Source organism: Epinephelus lanceolatus, chromosome 19 (assembly GCF_041903045.1).
Source record: "Epinephelus lanceolatus isolate andai-2023 chromosome 19, ASM4190304v1, whole genome shotgun sequence".
Classification (NCBI taxonomy): domain Eukaryota; kingdom Metazoa; phylum Chordata; class Actinopteri; order Perciformes; family Serranidae; genus Epinephelus; species Epinephelus lanceolatus.
In genome coordinates, this window is record NC_135752.1 from 11,962,136 (window position 1) to 11,984,474 (window position 22,339).

The 22,339-nt window shown below is 41.1% G+C and overlaps 1 protein-coding gene across 2 annotated transcripts in view; it reads right to left on the bottom strand.

Annotated features, from left to right (window-relative positions):
* Positions 1-22,339, bottom strand: part of fibcd1b (fibrinogen C domain containing 1b) — a 152,762-nt gene that overhangs the window by 53,037 nt on the left and 77,386 nt on the right. For both annotated transcript variants that reach the window (XM_033647333.2, XM_033647334.2), the window contains one exon: positions 21,211-21,347. In XM_033647333.2, the coding sequence (XP_033503224.1) occupies positions 21,211-21,347 (137 nt within the window). The remainder of the gene's footprint in view (positions 1-21,210; positions 21,348-22,339) is intronic.

Consider the following 22,339-nt stretch of genomic DNA (forward strand, 5'->3'; position numbering starts at 1 on the left):
CAGGGAAAAACTGTAACAGAGTATAACTGCACCTTCTAAAGTGAAAAATCACTAACAATAGTTTCTCAACACAACTGGACATCTTCTATCAGAAATATAATCTGAAACCCGGGAGAAAGTAACAACCTTGACAATCAAGATTACATGTTTCCCTGATGTTAGCATGTAGCTAAATGTAGCTGTGTATCTGTAGCAAACAAATGACTGCAACGGATTATAGAGGCACTTTGTAAAGTCACAAAAAAATAATCACCTTTAAGATTGCTAAACACATCCATAAATGTTTTAGCAGGAATAGGATCCAAACTGTTGACATGTAGCTATATGTAGCAGTGTAGGCTACACTGGAGCAGATGATCATATAAAGAAATATGTCATAAACTGATGTCCGCTTGTTTTGGAAACAGAAAAAACACAGTGTTCAGAATGGTGACCACATTTAATATGAACTCATGAAATTTTAACATTAAATACAGTACAGAAAATAAGGAATTATATAATATGTCTCCTTCATATTTATATTTAGTCTTCAGTTTAGTAGCTGTGGTATTTCAGGTCAACAGTCATCTTTGAAGCTGGCTTTCGTGACACACCCGTTGTGTCTCCCTAGTGTTGCTCTGATAGAAAACCCGAGACACCAGAGTACCAGCGGTACCTGCAACTGTGAATCACTGCGGCAGTGAGAAACTGGCCAGTGGTCACATGAAGCACTACTCTACAGCAGCAGGTTAACCAGCACGCAGTTCAGTTCAGATTAGGGTTAACACTCTTGTCTTTCTGGCTCTGCCTCCTTCTATGTCTAGCATCCTTGTAAGACTGGAGAGCCCCTCTGAGGTTTAATTGCATGTTGACCCTGAAGGTCAGTATCTCTGTGCGCGTTCCCTGGAGACATGGAGCTCACAGAGACTCCAATCATTTTCTCTCACATGTTTCAAGAGGGAAAAGCTGTGGTCAAAAGTGGAAGGTGGATGGATGCCAATGCTGTTGACAAAATACGTGCGATACATACAACTGTGTCTGTAAATTGCATGTGTGTATGTGTGTCTAATTAGACCTCCATGTTCATGTGTGTGTCTGTGTCAGTGTGTGTGTAATTGTACATCTGTAGTGAACATGCAGGGTTGTATAAGCATGTTGGTGTTAATATTAATGTAGAAGTTTGTGGGCACCATAACAAAGTTCTGTTGCTTCTGGCCTGTTTTATCACTGATAACATGCAAGCGAAGAACATGCAGAAATATGCAGCCAAGAGGCAGATAAGCAGACAGTGCAATCTGCTCTGGCTCTGCATTATGGTTACTCATAAAGAACTTGATACCAACGCTGGTCAACATAGTGGTAGAAAGGCAAGGGCAAAGAGGATTTTAAAAAACCTTTAGCGCCCCATCACAACAGCTTTTCAATTTCACCTTTAAAGAAACAAAAGTCAACGGCCCATTTCAGAGCGTCTCTGTCTATAAATGTGCATGAATGCTCTTTTACAGTTGCACGTGTTTATACCGAGGCTCAAATGCTTGTGGTTTATAGAGCCTTAGCGACTGTGTCACCTCGCCACACGCCCCCCGCACACAGACACAAACACAGTTTCCACTGGGACGCAGCTTAACATCCCGACTGACAAATCCTCACACACAATGTCTGGCTAGAGGGCAGTGGCTGACATCAAAGATGTTTCTGTCAAGGTCAGAAGCTGACAGAATCATTCCATTTGGGTGTGGGGCAGGTGATGCTCCAGCCGTATACAGACTGAGGACTGTAGTTGAGACACAGCAGACATTTTATTGAAAGGGTTGCACAAGGTCTCAGTGTTTCACAGCATAAAGTACAGAACCATCTGAAAACCAACCCGCAAAATCAATCGTGAATACAGCCAGTTTCCACATTAGTATACTGGCAGCAAACACAATAATAATAGCTAATGGAACCCTGTGCAGTCATACTTATTGAGTTCTAGATATTGCAAATGTTTCTTTTTTTTTTTAAGCTCCATTATGTAAGTTGTATCTGCAATCCACTGCACATGCAAGGGAAAATTCTGTGGAAGTGAACTAAATTATTTGGGCACACCAGTGAGTGACTCTGAGTTTTGATATTGACAGTGAGCAAAATGCACTGATTTGCTAAGCTATATGATGCAAATTGTTCGGTCTGTACCGAATACATTTTCTGGGTCCAGAGCTTCAGCTCAACGCTCAACATTTCTCCATTTTCAGCTGAGATGGTCGGTATAGCACACCAAAACATGTCTTTCAGTTTAGTTAAAGGCATTCATTTTAAGGATTGTTATTCTACAGTATTGACTGTTCTTACATTCATTCATTTTCTGTAACCGCTTATCCTGTTGGGGGTCAAAGGGGGGGCTGGAGAGTATCCCAGCTGACGGGCGAGAGGCAGGGTACACCGTGGACCGGTTGCCATACCATCATAGGGCTAACTGGGTGGGGCAAAGCGCAGGCGGATTTTGTAAGTTTGGCACACCGTGCGTGCTGGCGCAGCTACTCCTCTTTCCCACCTCCGTCCCTCCTACCTGCGCAAGTCGGAAAGAGGGAGGAGAGAAGGCGTGGAGTGGGTTTTACACACATCACACCAATCAAATGAGCCCCTCTCCTCGCCCTTAAATGCGTCGCGCAAAGGTGTAATGAGAGTTTACTCAATTCACCATGGCAGAAGAGAGCAGCAGCGTCAGATGGCCAAACTCCCAGGAGGAAACTGATGTTTTGGTCCGGGAGGTCCAAGCTCGCAGTGTCCGAATATACGGAACTGCGAGCAGACCTCCACGGGCTGATGATGCAAAGGTAGCCTGGGAGGAGGTCACCACAATTGTAAATCAATGTTGCGTTTCTCTCGTGTGCGCGTGTGCTCTCTCTTTCTCTCTCACAGTCTCACTCTGTTTCTTTTCTTTTGACTTTTCTAAGATGACAGATGCTGAATATATACTCCCTAACTGATGCTGTGGCTGTTTGTGGTTGGCTGAGAGGGATGTGAACTCATTAGTTTGCAGGCTGTGTTAATCAAATCAGGTTGGGTTTCCATTACACGTACCAAACGGTGCCAATCCCCTTTGATCTGACATCAGATGTGACGGGACAGTCGATATAGAGATACATTTATGTGCTGATTGCAGATAGTTGCATTGAATAGTGTTTTTTTGGGTATTTATTGCATCGTTAATGTGCCTGAAATTCTGGAAACCTGCCTGTGAGGTTTTGGTGACGTGTGCGCACTGTCCGCCGGTCAGCCAAACTTTGGCTTACACCGGCTGCGTTCCCCCTGCGCTGACAGTAGACCTGGTTTCAGATGTCGAGCTTTTAGTGCACCTTCGGCGAAGCCTTTTGGCACGAAACTGTCACTGCGCCAAGCTGGATCTGTCGACAACTCCCCCTGCTGCGCCGCCACACCCATCTCAGCGCACCTCGGTCTGCTAAACTACCAAACTGAGCGCGCCTCGGAACTAGCTCTACGCGGGATTCGCCACCCTGCGCCACCTGCGCTGCACTGGGAAACTAGAGCCCCTAGACACAAATAACCACTCATGCTCAGAGTCACACCTATGGGCAATTTAGAGACACCAATCAACCTAACCTGCATGTTTTTGGACTGTGGGAGGAAGCTGGAGACCCTAGAGAAAACCTATGCTGACACGGGGAGAACATGCAAATTCCGCACAGAACCCCCCACCCAGGGTTTGAACCGGCATTTGGTTGAACCTGGTCCTATATCTAGACTCGACAATTTTTCTTATCGTGGATTAATCATCATCAATCCTCAGAAATTACTCATAACAACAGTCTGTGATTTTCAGACAATGCCTGACAAAGAGCTGTGAAACAGAAGTGAAGAAACTTCCTCAGGCTGTTCCCATGCACCACTCGTATGTTCACCAATGAAAAGTAATGCACCAAATTCCATCAATATCCAACTTAATCATGAGCCAGTAATTCATGTATGAAGGCTGCGATCACGTGACCAATGCGCCACTGAGGGAAGCAGTCCCTGTAAGGACGCAGATTGGGGTGGTGGATAGGTCACAAAACACAGGACTTTCCTCCAGGACTGTCCCCAGGAAACTGGTGTTCGGAACCTTGTGAACTTTAAAAGAACTTTGAGTTTTTTTAAGGTTTGTCATCACCATGTTTCTTTTTCTAAAGCTAATCACAGTAACTTTACTTGCTTAAACCTAAAGATTCCCTACCATGGTTTTTCCTCCCCAAATTAACCTGCCCAACTTTACGCTAAGTAGGTAACTTTACTTTAAGTACGTAACATTATCTGTGGGGTTCTAATTCACAGAACAATATATGAGTCGTTGTATGAGGATACATTAACTAGCTCCAATAAGTTTATGACTTTAGATGTACAGTATATTTATAAGATCTATATTTTATAAAATCTCTATTTTCATTTATCAAAAAAGAAACACAAATATCTGAATCTCAAAATTGAAAAAACCGAACGACTTTTTGAATATTCAAACATTCAGATCCAGCCCAATCATTTACAAAGAGGAACAGACCATTGCTTTCACCAGTGAAAAAGACAAATGTCACGTACCTGTGGCTAACTGGTGCAAATTAATTTGCCAAAGAAACTTGATAACAGGCTTTTAAGCGTGTCTGTTATCGGGTTTAACTGCTCTTTACAAGCCTGCGTCAGTGCTCGGCCAGAGATCTTTTGTGAGGGAAAAACCTCCAATCTGTAACACCACTGTACAATTGTGAGTTAATTGAGTGCTCCTGCAGTTCCAACAAATGCAGCAGAGTGACTTGCCTTTCATTTAGGGGATTGCTTTATGTTCTCAAAGTTACATAGTCATTCAGATACTGTCTGCAATTTAAGCTTAGAAACTGCTTTTTACCAGGAGCTGCAGTTGGATCTAATATGTGTAAATTAAGGTGTGTTAGATAACGTACACAAATGTTATTTCAGCCAGTTAGATACTTTTTACCAGACACTTCTAATCAACAGGCCAAAAGAAAAAAGAAAAGAAAAAAAAAAACGATCCGCACATCCAGTCACCATGGAATTTAATCAACACTTCCCTTTGTCTTGCAAAACATTTTTTTTTGTGTTCACCATCTGCATCTACAGTAAAAATCAAGGATGATTCTGGGACAGTTATATTTTCAGGTTTTTCTCATCTTGTAGCTCTGGCACTCTCCATCAGTCTTTTTCCATATTGCAGTGTTTTTTACTTTATCCCTTATCCTTGCAGCTCTTAGGTAATTAATTCTTTATACTCGCTGTTCTACATGCTCCACAAAGCTCAAACAACCCATCTCTCAGAGGCAACTTTTTTCAGAATTACCACTGCCATTTCCGCAGCCGCATATATTTACTGCAAGAAAACGCATCAAAAAGGAAACTGTCAATGTAAGGAATTTGTTCAATTGCAGTAGCTCACAATATGGTGACTGTTGTTTATGAGTTAGGAGAGAAATCAATCCAAAGGAAGCAGCTGGCAAACCAAAACCTACTAAATATATATCCAATTGTCTCACCTTCTGTTTGTCTTTCAGTTCATTGCGTCCATTTTTTTTACCTAAACATTTAGGAATATGCATATTGGGTATAAACTTACCTACTTTCTGACAGAGTTCAAGAGATGCACCAAATTATCTCCAGTCTTAGAAAGTAAAACTTCAAATGACATACACTCAATGTTCCCTCACTGTCACCACTGTATCTGAAAGGTGCCAAGTTGAACAGCTAAAGTTGATCAGACAGCTCACTTTCTCTACAACATCATCGTTGTTGTTGGTGCATTGTAACATAGTACAGCACAAAAGCAGACAGGCCATACAGATGAAGAAAAGTACTTTTGAGGGGGAGAGTGGTTGCTGTAACATGTTTTGTCAGAGTGTCTGAGTCAGCAAGGCACCATAAACTTAGTATTGGCACTTAAAAGTCTCATGTATTCTTCCTCCCCAGTCAAGAGAACTCTGTGACAGTTCGCCTAAAAAAAGCAAGACCTGTGTTCCAGAACTGCAACCCCAGTGCAGCTTGTCAAAGAAAACAACATCTATGCAGAAAAGAATCTGAAAAACAGCCTGACATGTAAATGCATGCATATATAAAAGTACTCACAGTATACCAATGCCAGACCTGATACATTTTGCGCCCTATAGGCAAGCTATCCCTGCCCCCCCCCCACCAAATATTATCATTATGTTTTATATTTATTGATTTATCACTAACAACAATACGAGCTAATGAGAAATCATCACAGATAAACAATGTCACTAAAAATCAATAATGATAAAGTAGTTTCTAAATAAATTACCCCCTTGCAGTTGTATGCCTCTGTAAACCAGTCAAGTTGCACTTACAATTTACGTCCATGACTGTGAGAACATAGATGCTTTACACATATCTTCCCCTGGCAGCACAGAGGATCTATCTAATCAGCACAGTTTGAAGGTGGACACCCAAGCTTAGAGTCACCAATTAAGTATCTGACCAAATATCTCCCCTCTGTATCTCTGTACCTGAGTTGTGGCGTTGAATAATGGCTCGAAAAGTGTTTCTGCAGAACATTACCATGTTAAAATGAAGTTGACTTTTGACCTTTAGGATATGTCATTTGCTTTATCATTATATCCTATTAGAGAAACTGTGTGAAATTTAGTCATAATTAGCAAATTACTTCCTGAGTTGTGGCCAAAAACACGTTATGTGAGGTTACAGTGACCTTGACCTCTGACCACAAAATTTTCATCAGTTCATTCTTGAGTCTAAGTGGATGTTTGTGTCAAATTTGAGGAAATATCCTCTTAAGGTATTGCGTTCACAAGAATTTAAGACACAAGGTTACGGGGACCTTGAACTCTGACCACCAAAATCTGATCAGTTCATTGTTTAGTCCAGGTGGATGTTTGTGCCAAATTTGGAAGAATTTCCTCAAGATCTCCTTGAGATATCACATTAACAAGAATTTAATAGATGCAAGGTCACAGTGACCTTGACCTTTGTGCACCAAAATCTAATCAGCCCATATTTTAGTCTAGGTGAATGTTTGTGGCTAATATGAAAAAAATTCGTGAAGGTATTCTTGAGATATTGCATTCACAAGAATGTGACAGATGCAAGTTCATAGTGACCTTGACCTTTGACCACCTAATTCTAATCAGTTCACTGAGTCCAGGTGAACATTTGTGTCAAATGTGAAGAAATCCCCTCGAGGTGTTCTTGAGATATCATGGTCAAAACAAGACAATCCGAAAATATAATGCCTCTCGCCACCACTATTCCCGGCGCAGAGGCAAAAAATAAATAAATAAAAGATTACGCTATGTGCAAATTAGCAGATTTTGTCTTCATCTTGTTTTATACTGTGCCCAAGATGGGATGGCCTTTGCCTTTTCATTTTCTCTTACTCAAATGCTCTCCACTGGGAATTGGAGTGGATTGGAAGATTTGCCACTGCAGTACACCAAACTGCAAATGATAAGTATTCAGTCACAGTTATAGCTAAACTCTTTCAACCCACAAACAATTACATCAGGTAAATTAGCCAAATAGTGTTAACAAGAAAATCTCTGATCCTTAACCATCTCACCCAGCACTTGCTAAAGGGCTTGCATTGGCATGATCACATTAAGCTCCCTGTAATCTCTGCAGTAGATGAAGGCTACTTAACAAGCTGCCTTAAGCTCTTCAGCAAGCTTTCTGACAACTACTGGGAGCCCACAGCGTGCACAGACGGACACCCTGACTGACAGACCAGAACACAGGGAAGAATCAACAGAAGCACTCTGAAGCTGATTGGGGGAGATTTACAATCTGGCATGTGACTGGGTGGAACATAGGAACTGTGCCAATAGCTTGTTAGCTGCTGGCATGTACACACTGTGCGCACTCTATGTTTATATGTTTGGTGCTTTGGCAGCAGATGTCACTTGGTACCGCTGCTCTATACCGACTAACTGAAGATAATTTGTAACATCTTCAGAGAGTGATTAATGAGACACAGAATTACAGAGAAGGAAAAATGGAAAAATACAGAAATAAAGAAAAACATGCGTTGAGGCTAATAGAATCAACTCTGAAAGCTGCCTTATTTCATAGATTTTAGATAGATTAAGACAGACGGGCAGAGGAATTGCTAACAATTTCATTACATTGTTAAGAATATTGATGATATGGTGACAAATTCAGCACTGTCTGATGAAAGCACTCATAAATCCACGGCAGTCTGCAGAATTGCTATCTTCAAAGGGGACTGCAAACATCTGTTGGTGAATGTTTTATAATCCTATCAGAAAGACAGATGTGTTCTGGACACAGCAGCAGCAAACGAGAACAGAAGGAGAGACACAGTCATCCACAAACACTCTTTCTCTCTCCCTCTCAAACTCCCTCTCACACATGTAAACACAATTTCTGCATTTACATGTACTTAAGTAAAAAGATTATTCCTGGCTTTCAGCAGTAACCTGATTTTTCAAACACCATAGAAAACCAAGAAACCAGGTTTTCCTTATTGGGTTAAAGGATTAAGAGAAGCCACATTAGCACAGGTAGATTTCAGCTAAAGCTTTTTAAACATTTATTTTTTTTTTAAATCTGTCATGGTATGACAAAGACCCAGCGCAGGGGAAGACTTAGTATCACACTGGTAGCAGGACAAAAAGAAAGATCATAACTGATAGGCATAATATCATCCATAATAATCACTTGAAACTCCAACTGAAACTAAATTTAACAACTAAATAATTCAATCCCCATAACTGATAGCAGGGTATTTGTACAATTTAAGAAAAAAAGGACTACTGCTGTGACCCAATTTGGATACTTCCATTATCACACTCCCATGTAGGACATTGTGTACACTAGGTATTAGTTGGGTAGTGCGTGGATTTCGACAGGCTAATGTTGTCTCAAATCGAACACCCGATGTTTGCCCTTAATGGAAATGAAGACTGTAGGACAAATTCTTCTTCTTAATGTCAAACTGGATGGAGCATTACTGCCAACATTTGACCATGGCAAAATAATGCCCACATGTTCACCGGAGCAACCTCAACCATAGTAGAGTGTGGATACCCTACCCAAGCCCAGTGGGACCTGTCAGAACCCGACGGGTCAGTCCGTGTCCGGATAACAAATCAGAAATTTTTCTCGGGTTCAGTTTGGGTTCGGCCCACTTGAGATGTTGCTGTGGCCCATTCAAGTGCTGGAATTTGTTATGTACGTGACAACGCCTGAACGCAACATAGGCCGATAGTTTCATTTCAGGCAGGAGGCGGTAAATATTCAGACTGAACTAATGAAAAAGGAGGATTCTAGACAAAACCTGCTATCAGGAAAGTTTAAAACTAGTCAGGTCGGGCTCGGTCGGGTTCGGTTAAAACTGTCTCAGACTTGGGTCGGGTTCGGTCAGGAAAATGTGGCCCGGGCCGCGTTCTGAACCACAGCAGCTTCCTTGGCTGCAATTTTTCACAAGTTTGGTGATATCTCCCCTTCCCCTACAAAAACAAGGTGATGAGCATCAACGGTGAGAAGTGTCTAGTGTTTCACACCCAAGTTTTTTGACCGGGTACTCTCCATTTTGCTGTACTTGTCAGTGTGAATGCACTTTTGCTCTTCAAATAGCAAGTATAAGTAGCCTATGGAGTCACATAAATAAACACATCAGAGACCACAGCCATGCTAGCAGCTCTGTGAGGCTGTGCCGAGGCAGCTAAATGCTAACAAGCTCACATTGACAACCTTTACATGCTGATGTTTAGTAGGTGGCTGCTAACATTTTATGATAGTGCTAAACACGGAATACAGCTACAGCTGATCTTACGATGATAACGCCGGAGTAGAAGTTAGGAAAAGTTATTATAATTCATACCAAAGGGGACAAAAATGTCTGTACCAGATTTCATGGCTATTTTTGTTGCAATGTCTCACTCAGAACTGCAAGTGTCAGCCTCATGTTGGTGCTATAAAGTCAGGGTAACACCAAAGTCAGTTGGCTTCATTTTCTGGGGGGTATGTATAAAATTTGCAAATCTATCTAGTAGATGATGAGATATTTCACTGGATATGTGACACTTTGACCAGCTGGTGGCATTAAAAAAAAGTAAAGGGATCACAAAAGTCATTAGGATTCATCCTCTGGGCACATGAATGTCTAAACAAAATGTTATTAAATAAATCCATGCAGCAGCTGCCAAAGCAATCGACTGCCTGTTGATATTGCCATCCCGAGGGCTGAGATAAAGAAAGTAAAATAAAATCAAGAAAATGTAAATTGTAAACCAAAATATGCCTACACTGATTAAAAGATGAGGCAGTGTACTCTACTGAGTTCTCACAGTAACAGTGCTTCTTTTGCACGACATAAAAAAACGGGATATAAAACATCCAAACATATACAGGTCAGTGACATTACTGGGAGTCCTATTAGTGTGCCTGCACATGTACCAGAGATTAGATCTAAAATCAGTGAACGCTCCTGAAGCAGCCATCACATAGCTGTAACCTTTCCTCACATAACCTCCGGCTAATGGCACTAATATCCTAAAGGACACGTCTGACACTACCTGTGATAATGCTGCTGGTAGACAGTTCATGCTTTCTCTCAGCACCACTAAATAAACTGTCTCCTAATGCCAGTTAATTAGGGCACAAACAGACATTCTTGTCTAAAAATAAATTATAAAGTAAGAAAAAAAGAACATCTACACAATACACTGTCTGTAAACATTGTGAAAACAATTATATTCCGAACAAAAGTTAGATTGTTCTCTGAAGTTTTCAATTTCCCTGCCTTACAAAACATTTACAGATAAGACACAACTGCAAAAACAGCCATCCTGGATTTACTTTTTTTTCCAAACCAATAAACTAACAGAGATGAAATATTGAAGAGTCTGTGGGCCAGATAGAGATACTGAAAAAGCCCATACCGTACACTCTGAAATGCTCAAAAGGCACTCCAAGCCTCTAAAGGAGGGATACAACATGCACACAATCGTACATTCAATCTAAAACTTTTACATTTCAGTTCTTAGCTGAATTGAATATTTGAGAGTGATTGCAGTACTCCTGATAAAAGCACCATTTGATAATGCAGCCCCACACGGCACTCTGATATATCTACTTTCATTCATTATTTATGCCATGGTCATTTTTAGTCCCTTCCTTTTAACAAATAAAATAGTAATAATAGAAGACATTACCCTAAGCCGTGAGGCTGTGTTTAAAAGGCACTGGAAATCTCCCTTTACCAAAACAGGTAGACCACACGCCCAAAGGATTACTTTATCTGAGTGTGGGCTCGTGTGTATACATATTTCAGTGTGTGTGTGTGTGTGTGTGTGTGTGTGTGTGTGTGTGTGTGATTGAATGGGTCTGTAAGCACATATGAACACAAATTTACTGTATGTAGACATGTATGTTTCTTTGCTGTAGTCCAACATACTTTCTTCTGTTAGTGTTTTATTTGTGCGTGTGTCTTGAAGGAGCTTGGGGCGTTGTAATGACAGCTTTTTTTCTCTTTTATTTCCTATCTGCTCTCATTCCTCCTACCTCTGTGGTCACAATCTCTAGGGTGTGAGTCATGGTAGTGGAGAAAACCTGACCAACCTCTGACAACCATCCACATCAACCTGTACTAATTCTCCTCTCCTTTGTTCACTTCCTATTTCTTCTTCAAATAGACACTGAACACAGTAGTCTAGTGACTTAGACTGTATTAAAGTAAAAATAACCCAGCGCGACAGATGCATACTCATATACAGTTAGCTGACTATATATTAACTGTGCCACTCAAAGGCTAACAGCAGCTACCGCAACTTTTAAGGTGGAATGTTTACCTTCATTTAACTCAGTTCATCTCTCTTGCATGACATACACTTTATGGATCTTCTAGTGTTAAAAAAATATATTTGAATTTCGACTGGATAATCGGTATGCGAACTGTGAATAATCTATTTCCTCACTTGGAGAAAAACAGTGGTGGAGTGTCATTCCGGGTGTGCTCCAGCAGCACTACACCTATGCCATGACATCATAGCTATGGGGATAATGCCAGTAAATTTGAGTTAACTACAGATGTTGCTTATCTGCTGTGAACGGATCGTACCAAACACAGACATAGGGGGACGGTTCATTCTAAATCACACGAGGTCCCCTAATACAAGTCCTGTGCAAATAGGACTTAAGACATGGTTTAAAATAACCATACCATACTATACTTCATTACATTTGAGTATGTTCTTCTTTTCTTTGGACCTTCTATACATGAAAACACATAAAAAACCACCTGCCTCACATGAGAGAACCCTTGAGGTAAATACCAAAGATTCAAAACAGTAAAACTAAAATTCTTTCAAAATGGAAGCGTTAAGGTTCCTGACAATGTTAATTTCAACTGTTACAGGTTTTAATATCCAAATCACATTACCTTGCGAGGTAGCTGGATTAGTGAGATTACATGAGAATCACAAGATCACACGAGAATCCAGCCCTGCTTTGCAGCCTGTCACAAATAGCTCCCACGGAAGAAATAGCATTGCTAAATCTCTACTGGTGGACAGATTGCTTCCACTGCACGACATACACCAAGACTGTACTCACTTATGTTAGTTACAGAGCATCCAACTAAAGTTAGCAACCTCTTCTGGTCATACCACACCACGCAGGCTATAATGGCAGAATACCTAATCATATTGAACTGAGAAATGATGCATTTTCTTGCTCATGAATTCAACTGTTCATTTGAATGAGGGAGATTTTGTTATTTCTTCCTCCAAAAGTTACATAGTCTCACTTTGAGGAGGGCTTTTGTTCAGGGTCGTGTCTGCTTTGATTGACAGGATGGTAATTACTGCTCACTCCACCCACCACAAATCTACTCAAGATACACAGCTGTGCCCACATTTGAATTTCCTGACTCCCAACAGCTGACAAAATGATTGTAAGCTTAAAATCAATCTCCATATTTTACTACATGCTATGGTATCTGTTGTCTCTGTGTCTGGCCAACTCCATAAAGCAAACTCTGTGCACAAAGCAAAATATATGATCTGGCAAACCTTACGGGTCTATAATAAACACCTGGCACTGTGTTTGAAGAAGTTATGGCTCTGGAAAGATAGCCAGGGAGTTTCTTAGAAACCTACTTTGCTTATCCTTGTTTATCTTCACATAAAAAAAGGGAAAATATAGACATACAGTTATATATGATCTATGAGTCATAATGCCCTGGAGGATGTTCTTCCCTATGTTCCTGTGACTACACTGATGTCACCGGCGGCTCATATTCGGCATCCATACAGCCAAGAAAATCCAGGTAGCACGCTTTACCCATTACTATAGATTTGTCTTTCTGATCCCCCAAATCTATGACATACAACCATACAATTCCTCTTATATTCTTGTCCCCTATCTTTCTTTCTCTCTTCTCTCTCCAACCTGGCGGCATGGTATACAGTCATCTTTTTTCCTGAACCATGGAAGAAACAGTTCTATCTTACAACGTAATACATTCAGCAAAGCTGTTGATGAGGCAGCGCTATCATTTATGTAGAAATCCAGCATTGAGTAATTTATAGAATGGATGATCAGGTGGAAAGCTACTACTTTGCTGTATTATTCAGTGTGTAGCCCTATAATGAAATCGCCTGGTTTTAAAAGCTAATTTCTTACTTACAAAGTTAGATAGTGGGCCATTGTGGGTGGGTTGGTTTAGACTGTTTGATTGTGCATCCTGTAGAGCATTACGGAAAGTAGTTTCTTTGATAACAGAAATTGTTGCCTTTTGCAAAGGCTGATGGTCTCTCATGGATTTTTTTGAGACATTTTCTTAGAAGTAAAGCAAATCTTGTGGGGCACTGGTACAACGAAACACAAACTCTGTACGTGCACTAAGGCATTAAAGTACCCACACATGCAAAACAAATGTCTGGTGAGCACCAGTGGATTTGGTTACTGTATAGAGATGTGGACCAACCTGGTGTCACAGAACTATGTGAAATGACTACTACCTCTTAACACCGAATTACATGGTGGTGGAGTGTACTGTGTTGAAATTGTGTGCCAGCACCATGAAAATAATGCCAATGGAAGGTCAATCTGGATCCTTTGTCGTGGTGGACACATGTTAATGTTATGACCGACTGGGTAGTATAAAAAGGGAAAAAGTCCACACACAGAGGCGCTCCAGGTGATGGATGGATCACGAAACACAGGACTTTCAGCCAGGAGACTTCTTCTTTATCTTGTAACTTAACATACTTATGTCCTTCATGTATTTACATCACATTATATAACATACTTACATTCCAAATGATACAAATGTAGTTATCTTAGCTGACAACAGGATCTTTTTCTAAACCTAACCAAGTGGTTTTTGGTGCCTAAACCCTAACTGTGCTGCCATCATGTAATCTCAAAAAAATACATGTCCACACCACCACCACCACCAAATAAGGAGGTCGAGGTGATGGATGGGCCAACAAACAAAGGACTTTGCGCCAGGAGATCACAGTTCAAGTCCAGTGTGAAACTAAAAGTCAACATAAGCCCCTTTTACACTGCCAGATTTTCGGCGAATGTTGGGCCGTTTTGCCGGCAAGCTGTGAGCGTTTAGACACACAGAGCCGGATTGGTGAGTTGATCCGAGGTGCCCAATTTTCCGCCTCGTAGGGTAGACATATTGGTGGAACCCTTTTAGTATAAAAAAGACTGAAGTGGCCTTCCGCAACGGGAGGGGCTGTTGAAAACTTGTGGGAGGAGCTATTGATGATGCCGCATGTGCGAGCCACTGGTGGTGGATAAACAGGAAACAGCTGATAGCAGGAATTAGCGAGCAGCAAGAGCAAGAGGGAAACACAAACCTGACAGACACTGTAAAGATGAGCAACTGGGGAGACAAGGAATTGTGCGCCCTCCTTGCCCTCACAAACGAAGAGGCCATTAACCATCAGATGACGGGAATGGTGAAGAACGGGCCAATTTACGAGAGAATCGCCGAAGGACTGACTAGCCGCGGCTTCCCTCCCACATCACTGTTTACATCACACGCTGAGCTAAAGGTTTTGTTACTTGCTCACGCCCCCCATTGCCCCGAAAAAGGCGCATTTTACATAAACATATAAACAAAAGTAGGCGGCATTTTGCCGCACTCACCGATTTTGTTTTTATACTGCCAATGCTGAAAAAAGACTGATTGGGCTTCCCTGCAAATTTGCACAACTCCTATCTAAAAAGGGCTATAGACTTCTTTTACTTTAACATACTTGTCACGTGACATATTTATATTTTTTTTATGACATATTTGCATTCAGTAGGATACAAACTTACTTATTTTAACCGCAAATATGATCTTTTTCTAAATCTAACCAAGTAGTTTTGGTACCTGAAGGCCTAAAACCAATTATGTTGCCCTGTATGTAATAAACTGGTTATTTTGACCAAAAACATGATCTTTTTCTAAACCCAGCTGAGTAATGTGGGTGCCTAAACCCAACAGTGCTGCCACCATGCAATTTCAGCACAGTGTGTACCACCATCGCATGATGTGGTGCTCAGAGGTTGTGATCATTTCGTATTTCTGTGAGATCACATTGATGTAGACATATGAAAAGACATATGAACAAACATCCTCGCAAAGGTCATCACTGACTGATGGTACAGTTCTGCTGATTGACATCTAAATCTAGTGTCCTGGTCTTTTCCTGTCACCATTACTTAAGACAGATGTATTATCCCAGAGGCTCCCTAAGGCCTACCATTTTACTGCAAATACAATAGAAAGATTTAATCGTAGGCCACATCTGAATTAATCCATTTCAGAGTACAGAGGGAAAAAAAGGAAACTGCTGTTCTCCTATTGTGTTTGTCTATTTGTCTCACTTTCTCTTCCTCTCCACATCAGATTCTAGTGTGTTCATCGGGCACTCTCTTCTTTGTATCGTACTCTCTCCTCCCCTTTGTTCCCTCCCTCCTCTAAGTAACCCGCTCATCTCTCAGTCTGTCTGCAGCAGCCTCTGCAACAGTGCTACGGTATGTCAAAGTATGCTAATGAGGTGGCGGCATATGGCTCATTCCTTATTTAAGCTCAGCCGCCAGACAGACAGTAAGCCACTCAACTCACCAGGCATCCCGTCTCCCTACCTGTCCCTGTTGGATCACACCACACTGATCTCTTAATGAGGCTCAAGCGTTATCGCAATCAGCTCAACACACCAGGCAGGATCAGTAACTGCTGCATTATCACTCCAATCTGAGCTGCTGTGTAAATCCTTTTATAGGACAATATGCAAAGAGCCGTTACTTAACACTTGTGCGTTGCGTGAAAAGGGAACGGAGCTCTATGTAAAAGCATCCTCGCACTCGCAAGCTATTTTTGTATGGGTGCACACACTTTGGCACAAACATTAATTCACTCACACACACAAGCACGCACACATAAGCATTTACCCACTGACAGTCTGGTATGTAGCTCTGTTCCATCATGCTGTGCTAAGCACTCTGTCACTCTGACGGTCTCGTTTTATTTGATGATAGGAGGGTACGACCTTGCCTATCTCACACAGTTAGTCACCGATTTACAAGCGCTCACACATACACACACGATTCACTGTCTTGACTTGAGTTAAAGTTTGATATGTGCTGTATGCGTTTGCAGTGGAAGAACAATATAATGTAGGCAGAATGCTTTGGAAACATGTTAAGCTTTTCTGTGCTTCTTCTTAGTATAATTATTATACTTCACAGTTCTTTTTGGGGAGGCATGGATGGTAGCCCAACTGTGTTAAAAGTCCAGAACAGTAGAAATCACAGACAAGCACATTTGCATGTGTTTGCAGCCAAAGATTGCTTGCAAAGCTGTTTACAGGTTTGAGGAATCATTGTCATTGAAAATATGGAGACATTTTTACACCTTTACAGGATTTTCACACATTCAAGGTAGGATGGCCTCAAATGTCCATACTAAGTGGTTTTAAAATATCCATGAAAATGTTGTCAACAAGACAGCATCACACCTTCAAGATGAAAGAAGATAGATTTGATTTTATACCTAAATGCAGTACACTGATTCATTCCCGTAACCCTGTGAACTCTGCAACAAAAATGTTCCACCAGTGCCTACATTTGTATTTTTGCCTATTGTGATGTATCTTCAAATGCTACATGTCCATAAAATCTGTACAACCTAAGCTAAAATATTATGTAAGTCAATACACCATAATAATTGATGAAAGTATTGAAATTCTGTCATTATTAAATATAATACAAAAATTGGACGTTTTTTCATAAGATTTTTCCAAAATAGCAACACAACACATATTGAGCCAAAAGAATTTTAAAAGCAGAAACATAAATAAAATACTTCGTAACACTCAGTAACTTATTTGAACTACCGTAAAACTTCAATTAGCAGCCTGGAGTATTATTTGCTTACATCACTGAAGTCAACAGGTGTTTATATGGGACAGGCATGTAATTCCTTTTATGCAAAACTGTTGCTCAGCAAAGATGGGAAAAACAATCAAATTGTTTATTTGAACCAGTATGAATAATATTTGTATAAAAATTAGGCTTCGAATAACATATCTATTACAAGTCATTCATTTAGTCTAGCTCTGACAGACAAGGCATCAGAGAGAGAGTAATGACAGTATTTTTTACAGCACTCAAGGATTATGGCACCCGACAAACTGACCCAACACCACTTTATCCTGTTAAAACAATACTCACAACTCAACAACAAGGTGTGTAGCCACGCAGGGCTAGCAAAAGGGACTGGATGTTTAACTGGGACTAGGCTTTTAACTGACGTTTTACGGCATGTACATTACTAATTTTTCGAGTTAAGTTAATTTTTTTATGGGCAGAGTACAAAGGAGTTTTGATGGAATCATCATTCATTCCTTTGGTGCCCCCGCACATTTTTGCACCACAAATAATGTAGCACAATGATGTCATTATGAGCGTACTGCATCATGTCAAGAAAGACAAAGGCCTTGGCCTTGGCTCCAGCTATTATGATCTTTATTTTAGATTAATATATACAGGATTATGCAAACAATGATGTTCACATAACAGGGAAATTTATGCGGAAATTCTGGAATAATACAGGCAAAATATGCACTGCACATAAGGCTAGGCAACATCAGGAAATTTCATGATGACAGGAAGACAGAAGCCTTAGCTGTCTTCTGCAAAAGGAATTAATGCTCCAGTTACTATGGTTTTTATTTTATATGGATATATATACAGGATTAGGCAAACGGCACTTTCCTATAACCATTGCAGAAAAAAATAACTGTAATTACAGCAAAATACCACATTTCCACGGCATGTAAGGTAAGGCAACATAAGGTTATGACATGATGACGGGGAAGAGGAAGCCTTAGCTTTCTGCTGCTGAAAGAATGAATGCTGTAGCTATCATGGTTCTTATTTTAGATCTGTTTGAACAGAATTATGCCAACAACAATCTCCCGTGGATGTTTTTAAAGGGTTAAAGCAAGTTTTTGTGCAGCTTGTATCACTTTGAATGACTTTAAAGAACCAGACATGATTTCCATAACAGTTCATTCTACAGATCTTGCAAATCAATCCCTGAATACTTTTGGACAGTTTCCAAAATCAGCCCCTGGGTGCTTTACTAAAATGCATCACAACCTGTAGAAAAAAAGTTGTGATTCATGTAACTGAAATTTCAAACTGTTTAAGCGTTACAAGGCCTTCGTTTTCTATTAAGAACTGCTCTCCTTTCCCAGAGGACTGCTACAGTATACTTCAGAACAAAGGGAAATAAATGGCTCTAACCAGTAAGCTGGTGTTTGTGTGAGTGTATGTGCACTCTCACAGTAAAATACATCTAAACCACACTTCCAAATATAACTTCAAACAGCTCTGTGTCAATGTTTGTTCACCTCGCTGTCTCTCATTCCCAAAAGACACAGTGCTTCCAGTATACAGTCTCACTTAAACAACTATGTTTACTTTAGCAAGGCCAGACAACTGACAGATGTTTGATCATGGAAAAAAGACACATAAAGAAACTCTAACTATATTTTTCTATGCTGTCTTTTTAAGAGTCTAAAATCCTTTCAAAATACTATTACACAAAGACAAGAATGTAAGATTTACAAAAGCAAAACATAAACAAGTCAGACATTTGCAAACTATAATGGAAAGAGTTTTTTGTTCTTGAATTTGAGGCACTTTGACAACTTTGTTTGCAGTATACAAAATGGGAGCTGTCTTTCCATGAGCTGGCTGTTCAGTTTGTGTTGCCTATACAGTGCTGTAACTTATCCCATCTTTATATCCGGACAGACATCTCAGCATCAGCACTTATATTAGATTTCCATGATTTAGTTATGCTATGAGATCAGTTGTCACTGTAACAGCTTACATTAGAATCTCTACCCTCGTGATTATGGCACTGTTTTTGCATCCACTCTAACTGATTTCTGTTGGGGAGAAAGATTGAAGTTTTCCTAATCATAATAGAGACCAACATATCTGCCTGAATAAAACGTCATGTTAAGTCCACACTGATGCATAGCCATGCAAACATACTGGTTTTGCAGGGGTTTAAGAGTGGAACAATTGATTTCTGTGTCAGACACCAACAAGAATAGCCATACTTTCGTGGCATTTGACACGTTGCCAGTCAGAGTCAATATATAACGCAGCCAGACAATGGGAGTTTGAAATGCCGCCAGAAAATAATGAAAGGTTGAAAGTGTCTGTAGGGCGGACGGGAGGGGGAAATGATAATGGTAAATGGACGGCACTTGTACAGCGTGCTTTAGTCTTCCGACCACTCAAAGCACTTTCACACTGCATCACATTCACCCATTCATTCATACATTCACACACTGGTGGCCAAGACTTCCGTACAAGGTGCCACCTGCTACTCAGTAACTATTCACAAGCTCTCACACAATGATGGAACAGCCATCGGGAGCAATTTGGGGTTCAGTATCTGCATACGGACTGGAGGAGCCACCGATCTACCTCTGAGCCACAGCTGGTGATGGGTGACCAACAAACACCCTGGACTTTCACCCAGGAGCCCGCTGTTCTCTTCCTGTATGAATGTTGAGCCAAACCATGCTGCGTTTTTCGCACAAGGAAATAAACGTAAATACAAGCTGTTTAACCAGTGTTGTAAGGTTATTTGATCAAGACTGTATGTATCTAAGGAGTAGTAACTGTACACTTCCTGTCAAAATGTATTTTGAAATGACACAATGCATCTAACAGGCATAAATTGACACAGTGTCCCAGGACGTCAACATGGATGCATCCAGAAAACCTAACACGACTATGTAGACATCAAAAGTCCACTGAACAAGCGGCGATATGTGACGAATTGGGATTGAGAATACTGTACGTTGTGTGACTAGTGCTCGCCATTTCTGTTACTACTCCTGGTAATAACTGGTGCTGGTGCTGGGGGCTAACCGTTAGTGCCCCCACAGCGCTCATTGCGCTTTGGTTGTTTTTTATTTCAACCGAGAAACCGCGGTTTCATTTCACAATGCCAGAAAAATCAGTCAACTTGATCTCAGTGGAGTGGGTGGATTCAAAGGTCTGGACCAGGCAAGCACTATTTACTTAGCCTACTAAACAAATCATGATCCACTGAATGTTCTTTAGTGTTGTTGTGTCTCTCACTGCTCTGTTTCTTTGCCTCGCTGCTCTTAATTTATTTTCCTTTCAGCACTCTACCTGATGATATTCTCCCTTAGATGTGACTAATTAGTATTTCAAAATGAAAAAAAGAAAAAATAGTGGACTGTTTTCAAACGGGTCCACATGAAACTTGTGCTTAAGATCTCCTCGCTGTTCTGTGATAAAACTTTGATGAGACCTTTTCGGATTGATACATGAGATTCCTAAGGCAGTACAACTGTAATCACAGCAGGTGCCCAGAAAAACAGTATAGGACCTCTTGTACCGCACGACTGTGATTTGAATGGAACCGATGTCGCAGTTAGAGAGATTCATGCTCAGGGAATCTTGTTTTTCCTCTGTTGAGGTTATTTAGTAAATAAAGCAGATTTGTAAAAAGCAGACAGTGAAAAGGCCTTCAGGTCCCTTCCATTCCTGTTTTCCTTTTCATCTTGATTATAACCCTGGTGAAAATCTGGCGACTGAGTGAACGTTTCTATTTTAGGTAGATGCAGCTTATGAGCTTTATGTGCGTGTGTCCACTGTAATACATGTGTGCCTTTTCCTCTGACTCACCGTCCAGCCTCCTCCGTCCGTAGTCATGTCGCAGTAGACCTGGAAGCCTGAGGGGTGGTGAACAGGGAACACTGAGTAGATGCCGTCCTCTCTCTGACCACTGGCGTACAGATCACCGCAGTCACGGGGACGTGAGCCTAGGGAGAGGTGAAAGCAGGGAGACACGAAATAAATTAGGTCCAATATGGCTTGCAAAGGGAAAGATTGCTCGGAGCGGTGAAGTGAAATCAGTAATAAAAAGATGAGGAAAACATGAGATAACTGTCTGCAGCTGGGCAAGGAGAGGCACATGAGTACAGCGAACATGAGGAAGCCATTCTGCTACTATGTTGTGAAGTCATCCTGTCAAAATGAGACCTCAAAGTGTTGGCTTACCCAATTATTTTCTAAAAGGATGGCTCTTGGAAAGGACAGATAGTGCTATGAGGAGGTTGGGAATGGCTGTGTGGAGAGGGAAGACACAAAAAAGATAGATGGTGAGATGGATGGGGCGGGTGATAGATGACACAGTGGGACAAGGGAGTCTTAAGTGCGGCGGAGATAAAAACTTAAAAAAAGACGGTACGCAAGTAGGTCGGAATGAAGACAGAAAGGCACAAGGGTGGAGCGCGGACGTGATGCCACAGAGGAGACGCAGATATATAGCACATAGATTTGAGATAACACAAGTTGTAGGAAAAAGGAGAAAACAAAAGACATTATGGAAGTCGGAGAGGAAGTAGTATGGCTTAGTGATGAGATATATACTGTACATTTGAGCGATACGACACAGACAAAGAGACAGGAAGAGTGGAGTATATAACAGACAGACAGAGAGAGAATTCAGGAGAAAAGTTGGTGCAGAGAAGAAAAGACGGCGACAGGGAGCTTGTAAGCTACAGCAGAGCAGAACAGTAGCACCCTTGTCTGTGACTGAGACACCCGTTTTACACAGGGGATACAAAATCTATTCCCCAGGAAGCGGGAGAGGAGCTCTGTGATGAGGACAGTCATAGATTATGCATGCTAGCCTTCTGCTGGGTCAGACCCCTAAGTTTAAAACAGCCAGGAGAGTTCTCCAAAAGGCCATACAAGATTTTTTCGCAGTCCCAACACGATATGAAATGTTTGGTCTCCCCGAAGCTTTTCC